The 10,598-nt window shown below is 43.6% G+C and overlaps 1 protein-coding gene and 1 long non-coding RNA gene across 2 annotated transcripts in view; one reads left to right on the top strand and one right to left on the bottom strand.

The window, feature by feature from the left end:
• Window positions 1-1,277: 1,277 nt before the first annotated feature.
• On the top strand, window positions 1,278-2,000 carry LOC109965301 (uncharacterized). Its single transcript, XR_002275622.1, has 3 exons — window positions 1,278-1,365; window positions 1,548-1,634; window positions 1,840-2,000. It is a non-coding gene; the product is annotated as an uncharacterized LOC109965301 (long non-coding RNA).
• Window positions 2,001-7,436: 5,436 nt separating this feature from the next.
• patj (PATJ crumbs cell polarity complex component) overlaps window positions 7,437-10,598 on the bottom strand; it is a 77,357-nt gene continuing 74,195 nt past the window's right edge. The window contains 4 exon segments of the mRNA XM_020609059.1: window positions 7,437-7,697; window positions 7,861-7,984; window positions 8,075-8,178; window positions 9,645-9,749. Of these exon segments, the coding sequence (XP_020464715.1) occupies window positions 7,551-7,697; window positions 7,861-7,984; window positions 8,075-8,178; window positions 9,645-9,749 (480 nt within the window). The 3' untranslated portion in view covers window positions 7,437-7,550.

Raw genomic sequence — 10,598 nt, 5'->3', positions numbered from 1 at the left:
CACCTGACGCACCAGCTACACCTGCACCGCTCAGCTACACGCAGGCTTTACACTTTCACCTCGACCACTGGAGCTTCACTTTCAGGGTTTAACACGCCGTTCTGTCCTACATCAGAGCCAAGAACTGACGATGGGAAAACTCTCTGCAGCCATTTCCTGCTGGTTGCTGACTGTTGGCACTGTGATGGCCCAGACAGGTACAAGCTCTATGTACTAGTACTACAATAATACTACTGTCCACTAATCCTGTGAAAAAACATCAGTGATTGTTCAAGAGCCGCAACTAACAACCTCCTTGTCTCAGTTATTTGAAGAGGTGATTGGTCTGTGAAATGTCAGAAACCAGTGAAAATGCTTGGTTTAGTTTCCCCAGAGTCAAAGGTGACGTCTTCAGATGTGTAGTTTTATCTTACCAAGTCCACAACGTAGTCAGTGTACTGCTGGGTTTTTGACTGTCCCAGTGTATTTTGAATTAAGTGAAAAATCGCCTGGTGAGAAAGATAAATGTACAAGGAAGCAGCTTTAATTTCATGTAATCAAGACACACCTTATAGGTTGTGCTGTAATTCTCCCTTATTAAACTGTACTGTACCCAAGTACCAATACTTCAGCTTACTTATATTTTATGCTGCTAGATTTTCACCAGATTTCATAGGGAAATACAGTACCTTACTTTTAAATACCCCTTGTCACTGTACACACCTACAATTTGACAAAATCAGTCTATGAAATGACAACTTAAAAACTACTTAAACCTTCATTTACCCGTGAAAACCTCGTTAACCAAATATGAAAGTGGCTATTCTTACCAATAAATATTTCTCCATTAAATATAGTGGAAATACATTTACTCCTTTACAAATCTGAGCTACTCTGAGTAATATATTACTGTTTATGTCTACTACTCCATATTTGACAGTTAAATTTATATTAGGCAAAGGTTGGTGAATTTACCCTTTAAACCACATCAATCATCTAAATCTTCATCAAAATGTTTTGCAAAGCAGTATTTAGACCATTAGTTTGCCTAAATTTGATTTGGTTTAGAATGTGGTTTCTGATAACCAGTTTATTAGCTGCTAAACTGGTTATATTAACGTTTTACATGAGCAGATACTGTTTGGTTTACCTCAGCTCAGTTTATTGTCTTATTTCTATGGACACCAAGACCAACAAAACAAACCAGCGGTTGGCGCCGAGTTTGGATGACTTCTGACATCTGTGTGTTTGTGTGTCAGGTCCAGCTCAGACCAGTCAGCGGATGCTGCCGCAGTGGCTCACCGGCATCATTGCTGTCGTTGCCTTCCTCTTCCTCGCCTTCGTCGCTGTCCTGGTGAAGAAGGCCTGGTGTGCGGAGTCCAGCAGGTCAGTCAGGGAGAGTTTGTAATATCGATAACACAGAAGGTACAAGTCAATTGAGAAGGAAGAGACTCACGTATTTGTTTCTGCTTCGATGTCTTCAACACAAGGCATCCAGTGCACGACTCTGCACTTTCTTTTCCAAGCTATTCAGAAAGGTTTAAATGCTGTTTTCCACCCGTGTGCAGGGCGATGACCTCCCTGGACAGGGTGAGAGAAAATGAATTTGTCATGGCCAATGAACACGAATACGCCACCAGTCTGGACATGGTCAGGTGCGAGCAACAAGTCCTACAAACACAACTACAAAGCTTTACTAACAACTTCACTTTTTGTTCCACTGTGGCAAATAATGAACGCACAGCATGTCGCATTTTATGCTGAGAATTTGGTGCTTTAAAAACAGCTGCAATATGCAGTAAGGAAAAATAGTCCTGTATTACCTACCTGTATTAAATAAAAACCATTTGTGTTGATCAGGAGCAAAGAGGACGAGAACGCCTATGACAACCCGGTGATTGACAACACTGACAACAAAGTTACTGCCATGTGACCGTCCTGGCCTGATCCCATTGGCTGTCTGAGTGTTGTTCTCACCAACTCTGGACCAACACACACTTTTTTTTTTATATGGGGGGGGGGAAAAAAAAAAGTACATTTGCAGACTTTTTCATCCAGTTTGTTTTGTTTCGTTGATGTCACCTGTTGTAGATATCCAGCGCAGCTCAGTGTCCTGAATGATTAATCAGTTATCTAACAAACATTACTAATCAATGAAAGAAGGACCTGCTGTGATTAATTATTAAACACCATGGCAGCAAAGTCTAATCTTACAGAAAACAACTCAGGGGGGGAAATAAAACACATAAGGAAAATATGAGTAAGGTTCTTTTTTTAAACACCCTGTATGAACAGAATAAATCACTGCAGTACAACAGCAGTCTTCATTTACGTCTCTGGCCTGTCCTGCCCTCCAATGTAATGCTGGTTCAGCTGCTGCTCTCTGGGATTTTAAACCCCCATCAGAAACCTGTGGGTGACAACAGAATGACACCAAAGTAAATGATATTCAGCAACCGAGTCTCCATGTTTTGATCCATGTATTCTTGCAAAAGGGTGATAGACATCCCAGTTTGAGTTACAGAAGGATGCAGTTAGTGATATTTTGTTCCCCACCAACCCCGTCCAGAGACCAGCAGCACCAGTGAACGTGGTGTCCTCACTGTGATGCGAGACCCTAGTCCAGCTCATCGTTGTGCTGTAGACCTCCACTGTTGTCCACCGGCTATTAAACCCCCCAGTGAGACACACCACTGCACTGGGGGGCAGGTTTCCTCCTCAGGGAACAGGGGAGGCTGTTTCTAACAAACGGCTCCACAGGCTGAGAACAGCATCACTGTGCAGAGTCTGAAGGAGCCCAAAGTCAGTGTTGTGGGTTGCACAGAAAGCTAGCGGAGGGGTTTAAGTAAAGTATCAGTAACCTGGCTATTAATGCACCAAAGTAACACCAACCAGCAGCTGAATGATGATGACAGGCCGCATGTGCAGAGGAGACGTTAAAATGTCCACATGGATTCCTCTCTGACCTCTGACTGCGAGCGCTGTCAGAGGTCAGAGAGGAACCGGGTCTAGGAGCACATACACAGGTGGCCCAGATCTGGTCTGGTCTGTTCACACTGCTGTGGACACATCAGGTCTGGGAAATGTCAGCTATAATGTGAACGTATAGGCTCAGAGTAAAAAAAAAATCCTTCTCAGAAGCTGCAGGACTAATGGGTAGATGGATGGCACAGAGTGTTACAGCAGACACATTTTGGATGTTGACTGGACATGATGTTTATTTAACATGAAGCTGTCAGGGAGGAGGTGGGCTTGTGTGAGTTCACATTACAGAACAGAATAAGTGATGACCGAAATAAAACTACAGAATACAGGTGGAGACTCAGGAGTCGCAGGCTGAAACTGGCCATGTCCATCTCATCAAACACAGCAGCACGGCTGGTCGAAGCATTCTGCGATTTCCGACCAGACATAGACAGAACATGTTATTATAATAGAAATTACAGTTAATTTCCAGTGAGATCAAAAGATAACAGTTCATCTACATTACAAATAAAGTACCAAAAATTAAGACAATAATTCTGACACACACAGTTGAACGTGAAGTGTTTTGCACTTGACTGATACGTGTAGCCTATGAAGTACAGCGTCTCCGAGCACACAGACACCTACAGCTGCTGCCAACAGCGCAGTGACACTCCTACATACCTGAACAGAGCACTGCAGTATCAAAGTATACGTCTGCAGTACTCCGCTAACACACACAATGTGGCTGAAAGCAACAGCCTGACATTTGACAATTCCTGGTGTAAACTAAGGTTGTTAGCGTTTTATGACATCTGCTAACTGAAGCTTTATCCCTTCTCAAATCTGTTCAGGTAAGCCGAACAGGTAAGGTCTGTTTTAAAGGAAAGCTTTAAACAAACAAACCTTACCTTTAAAAAAAAGCTTTAAACAAACACACCGTTAAAAAAAAGCTTTAAACAAACAACAAACCTTACCTTTAAAAAAAAGCTTTAAACAAACACACCGTACCTTTAAAAAAGGCTTTAAACAAACACACCTTACCTTTAAAAAAAAGGCTTTAAACAAACACAGCCCATCACAGATTAATCTGAGATGTGTATTCAGAATGAGGACAAATATCTGATTAGAGATTTGTCGGCGTTGAATCTTATGAACCCTTGTATTTTGTCAAAAAACATAAAATTCATCTAACATCTAAGTGGGACTTCCGAGGACAAAGCCAGAGAAAGGTCTAGGAACGTTCAGCCTAGCTTGGCTACAGCAACGCAAGCTAAACATGTCCCGGAAATAAAAATGGCATGGTGGAAGTCCAGAGATGTCAGAGAACAGGATGAACTAAATGTCAGCCTGTTGCTTTTAATCTAAGAACGTTTTCTCTCCTGATAAGGATGTGGAAGACAGTATCTGTTGCCGGGGGCGACCAGGGGTCTCCAAGCCCAAGTCCTGAGAGTCATCTCCCCAGATCCACATTTAACATTTATTTATGATTATTATGTGACATATGGATCCTTTACTGGGAGAAAAGGTTTTGTTTAGTTTTAATATGAAAAAATAAATACACCTACTTTTATCAAATGGTTGCACTTTGTATAAGAGTGTAGAGAACTGAAATAAAATAGAGAATTTCATGCTCTGATTTTACATAGATGTAACGCTAAACTCTCATGTTTGGAACATGTTGCTAAGCAGAGGTCTAGTTAGACCAGCTTCACACTTCTCTGCTGGTGGAAACAGCTCATACAACGCGTTTCCACTGGCACAAAGTGAAGAGAGAAAGAAAAATAAGCATTTTAAGGGAAATAAAGTGTTTACAATGCATAAAAACATTTTTTTATAATCTGATTTACATCCACAGTTTGTACAACTGGACATCAACTCTAAACTTAGCATTTATAAGCAAGATGTAAACATCTAATAAGTTCTTTGTAACACACTGTAATGCAGCTGTTGGCACATGTAGGAACATTTTTAGTGTTCATTAATATACAGGTTGTGCAAACGACTAACTTCCGCAGGGATGAACATATTAATAAACATATCTGACAAAAACATATAGTGTGTTGTAGTATATAGTATCATTAAATGTTTATATGCTGCTTATAAATACTAAATAGAGGAACTAAAAGTAAACTTTTACTAATTGGACTCAATATTACATATAACATTTAGTGAAATGAACCTGGGCTGGTTATGAAAAAATACATTAGCTGCAAACTGTGTAATTTTGTATCATCAGACCAAGCATGATGCATACTGCACTTTATGTCCAAAAGTAAGCGGACAGCCCCGTACCTCCTCCAGGCGTCTAGTTCTAATAAAAGAAAATCTTAATGCTACAGCACACAATGATATTTTAGTGCAGCAGACCCCTGCAGTAGGTTCGAGATCTGCCGAACAGACTGAAGCCAAAAGACACATGTTCAGGTTAAACTGCCCCATGGAGGGAATGTTCAGCTGTCCACATACTTTTGGCCATGTACCGTAACTAGCTGGCTGTAACAGTTGATTGATCTGCTGATGAGGGACAGGAGTTTTCACAGCAACTCAGTGGCAAACAGCTAGCCAGAGATGCTAAGCTAATGTGTGTAGCAGAAAACCGACACTGTGTCCAGTCAGGTTTTCACCAACACGTCCCTTTTGTTCATCTGGATGACAAACAACAGCGTTTCATCCGTGAACCCAGTGTCTCAGTCTGACTGTACAGTTGTATTAACATGGCTCCAGAAACATAATCCAGTGTTTGAGGATATTCTGATTTGGCAGCGGGTCTGATAACAGAGTTCCTCAACCTTTCCTGGCCCGTGACATGTTTCTGATTCAGAATCCTCATAAACTCCCAAACTGTGAAGTTTTGCCAGCTTTCACTGAGAAAGCCATTGGATGGATCTGACATGAAGTTACCTTCAGGTACTGAGGACAACCCAGATGATGAATCACCCTGGGGATCCTCTGCCTTTCCCTCTGGTGCCACCATAAGGTTGACATGTGGTTAAAAATAAAATTCAATAATCAGTTCAATCCACCCAACAGTTATTTGATGGATTACCATGATAGTTTACAGCTTTAAGCATTTATCGTGATATGTGTTTTTTAAAACACTGATTAACTGGTGTTTACAATGTCTGAAAATATATATCTGTCCAGTATTTGTCTCCTTTTGTCAGACCAACTGTTCAAAAATCAAAGATATTCAGATAAAAGGCAAAGAAAGCAGCAAATATTCACATTTGGAACCTTGGAACTAGAGAAATTCTGGCATTTTGCCCTAAAGCAGCTATAATGAATATTTTTCATACAAGTGTAAATGGCAAGGTTCAGGTGTGTGATGAACCTGCAGGGACTTTACAGTGAGTCTCAGTTCACTGTTTGGTGTCAGACCACAGCGTTACTACTCTGGTTCGCTCTCACAGGAGATGTCGTCCATGACCCGCTCAGCAGTGAACAGCAGACAGAGCCGGTGAGAGAGCAGCTGGGGACCACAGTGGAGCATTTAGCAGCTCCAGTGCCAGAGATGGTGGTGGAGACCAAACCCAGAGTGAACAGAGAGGGAGCACTGGGCTGAGGCTCCTCAGGGCGACACGGACACACTGTGCACGGAGGAACATGTTGATCTGTGTCTGCTGCAGGTGGGAATAAGAAACTGTTTGATCACAAGTTCAACTGATAAAGGGATGATATGTCAGTGTTGTGTTCAGTGATTCTACTGGAAGCAAGTGGACAAAAACATCTTAGTACAAACAATGAAAGTATTATTAAAAACAGTGGTTGCATATTGTTACCAGCAGCCATTCACATCACTGAACTGATTACTGGGTTCGTGTTTGTGCTCACTGCTAATTAGCTGTTGTTAGCATGTTAAACCAAGATGGTAAACACTAGATGTGGTGCAATGGAAGCGCGCGTGTGTGTGTGTGTGTGTGTGGAAAGTATTAGTTAAGAAGTTAGAAATTTAATCACAACCTACAAATCAGATTTTAATATTTCTTCTGTTTGAGCTGAATGTTTGCTGTGATGGTGGTGCCAAATCTAAAAATTCCCATCTGGGGAACTTCATGCAAACATGTCTGATATTTGTTGGGATATCATGACATGGTGATCAGCCAAGATCACCATCATCAGATCCAAACTAATATCAGTACACCAGAGATCTCCTTTGACCCTGTGTGCATATCAGGTGACCCCACCTGTGGCTCTGACCCCAAGGTTGAGAAACTCTGTTGGAGACGTCAAAGTGGTGGAACACATCTGCTCAAGTTACAGAGTTGGACATTAATGTGTACTGGCTTCACCCACTGGTCTGCCCACAGGAAGCGCTGTGTACTTGTACATCTATCTTTGTGAGGACCACTGTGAGTTTTGGAACATGAGGACATGTTGTCCAAGACTTGGTTTTCAGTTACATTTAGGGTCAAGGCTGCAGTAAGGGTGAGGGGCTCACAAAGATAGAAGTAGAAATGTGTGTGTTGCCACCATATGATGCCGCTTCTCTCTTTTTTTTTTTTTTTTGCATGTTGGGAAGTTTGTCCGAGAGTCAGCATGTGTGTGATGTACCTGAACACATCACAACAGGAGCTTGTGTGTTCATACGTGTGTGTGTGTGTGTGTTATGACAGGACATCCAGCGTGACAGTTCCTCTCTGTTTCTTCAGGATGGCAACCGCCTGCTCGTGTGTTGCTCCCTGCAGACTCTCTCCGTTCACCGATAAGATCTGGTCACCTCGCTTCAGACGCCCGTCCACAGCCGCCGCACCCTGAAACACACACACACACAGCATGCTTTGTTTCCTCCAGTCTGAAGCTAGCGTTAGCTGGCTAACATGTTAGCCATGCAGCGGCACTGTGTGAAGTGATGAGGTCGACAGTTTGGTGATTTCTGACCCACAGCTGCCCAGCATGACACAGACAGGTCCTGACCTTGCTGAAGACAGTCTTGACGTAGATCGGCAGGTCTCCATGAGGACTGCCAAAGCCTCCGACGATGCTGAAGCCAAGTCCCTCAGAGCCTTTCTCCAGGCTGATGGTGCGGGGCCTTGGACCCCTGAAGAGGCCAGATTCATGTTAGTACTACTTGTCGATACATCTGAACACCTGTGTGTGTGTGTGTGTGTGTGTGCGCGCGTTTACTCACTCGGGCTCGGCTGTGTACGTGTCAGTGCTGGCTGACACACCAGAGCTGCTTGACAAACTCTCCACCTGAGTGGCAATGGCGCCGATGTTGGTGTCTGCTACCACCTGACACACACAGTGCAACTGATTTTAACTGATTTAATTCACCAGGTTCCTCTTATGATTTAACTTTTCAGAGCGAGTTTCCACCGAGTCCGGCTCTGTCATGAGTCCACAACATTTCAGACGTGCAGCGTCTGTTCTGCAGCAGCCACATTTATAATACAGCTTAGAGTCGACCACTCGCAACACTTGTCCAGTGTCATGGGCCCAGGAAAGTTGGATTACCCATGTGATTCTTAAAAACTGATTTGCTGGGCTGCGACATGGATGGCTGTGAGCACGCAGTGAGAGCTCACGGCATCACACGCACTGAGTGTGTTTTCAGCAGCACCTGTGTACGTTGTGCATAAAAACTGTTCATGCAGTACCTGTGGAGAGGAGCATCAACACATTCAGCTCACCTCAGGCAAGGATTTACAGCTCCAACCAGAAGTTTATTAGTGCAGTAAATTACTTTACTGGGCTGGCTGAGTAAATTAAAGTTGAGAGCCAATTAAAACATCTGACTCTCACACAGAGAACAAGGCTGGCAGTCTCAGTCTTCCAGTTATCTCAGGGCGACACCTGGTCTAAGATGCAGAAAGACAAAAAGAGGTCTGTGCTTGTTTGCGTCTGCTGCAGGTTGATGAAAGCAGCATTAGCATAGAGGCCTGTCCTGCTGCTGCGGATATCACACTCCCAGTCAGCTGGACCACACATATACACACACACACACACACACACACACACACACAAAGCCCAGTGTGTGCAGTCAGCAGCAACGCTGAGGAACCTGCACTGCAGTCAAAGTCAGGATATTTCACATTAATAACAATCTGTGAACTCTGTTTGTACACAAACACTGAAACCTCATGGATTTTACCTGAACATGAGACACTTCTGTAACAGAGCCAACAGTGCGGTGATGACACTGAAACACACCTGTACATTTACAATAAAACCCAGTCCAACAGCACACCGCCTCAGCTCAGGTTTATTTAAACACAGTATGTTTAGGTATTTCTCCTGAAGTGTGTTAGCCACACAGTTACGGATCCAGCTACTTCCCAACATCAGGCAGCCCAGGTGTTCATCCAGCTGTGTGTCATCTCACACCCAACACTTGCACCCCCCTCAGACCTCTGCAGCCTATCCAGGACGCTCCTGTCCACCTGGTTTTCAACTCCTCTGGCCTCCTGTTGCTGCTTAATGCAGTTCAGAACTCTGGCGCTGGTCTACAAGGAGCTGCTCCGTCCTCCCACTAAGCCTTGGTCAAACCCTACACCCCAACCCGAGAACTGGAAGGGACACAACCCCAGGTAGGAGTCTTGCTCCTTTGTAATTTAAATGCACTTACTGCTTTGGACAAAAGCAGTGCGAGTGAACAGGGCACCATGTTGGAACACTGTGTCCACCTCCTTTAATGTAAACCCCTGGTGTGCTGTAAACAGCTGTGTGTGTGTGTGTGTGTGTGCGCGCGCACGTGTTACCTGAAGGCTGATGTTTCCGTAGCTGTTCTTCAGCATGGTAACGACCTCGCTGTGGGACAGACCATCCACACTCTGACCATTGATACTGACAATCCTATCCCCAACCTGAACACACACACACACACACACAGCTGCAGTTACACCAACAGACACACAATCTGAAAGTAACTAGTACATTTACTCAAGTTCTGTATTTGTACTAACACGCCTACTCCACTACATCTGTATGTATTTGTGGCTGATCTGAGTCTTTATGGTCTCTTTTTGGACATTCTGCACCTTCTTGTAGTTATTTTGTGTTTTTGTAGTACTTTTTGTGGTTGTTTTGCCTTTTCCAACCCAGTAGGCCCACTGGGCACAACCACATCCAAGTCAAGAGCCTCCTCATCAGATACACAGCAGTCTACAACATACCCCGCTGCCACCTGTCCGATCTCCTCCACCATCACACCCTGATTCAGATCTTCTTTCCGTCCCCCAGAGGACTAAGCACCAAACCTAAGGTGACAGATCCTTCTCCATCGCTGGCCCCACCCTCTGAGACTAAGACTCAAAGCTAACATTTTTAAAGCTACCTCCAACTAACATCTAGCCCTGTCACTAATGACAGAACATCTACTATCTTTTACTGTACTTGATCCTCACTAGTTAGATGCTTTGGTAACTACCAGCAGACCGGTCTGTCGGCCGATCAATCGATTAATCAAGTAAACAATCAGCAGACTAACACATTAGGAAACAGCCATTAACTGCGTTAGCTCCACCTCAATAAACAGTGCTGCTAATAATAATGTGCTGAAATACAACAGTACAACAATCAGAGGGCACTTCTTTCTGCAATGAGTACTTTTACTTTTGAACACTTACATACTTTTGCTATACCTGCAGTGCAGAATTTCTGCCAGAGTATTTTCAGTGTACAGTGGGTACGGAAAGTATTCAGACCCCCTTAAA

Source organism: Monopterus albus, unplaced genomic scaffold (assembly GCF_001952655.1).
Source record: "Monopterus albus unplaced genomic scaffold, M_albus_1.0 scaffold98.1, whole genome shotgun sequence".
In the NCBI taxonomy this organism is placed as follows: Eukaryota; Metazoa; Chordata; class Actinopteri; order Synbranchiformes; family Synbranchidae; genus Monopterus; species Monopterus albus.
The sequence above is the reverse complement of the archived record's forward strand: the minus strand, read 5'-3'. Positions and strand labels throughout refer to the sequence as shown.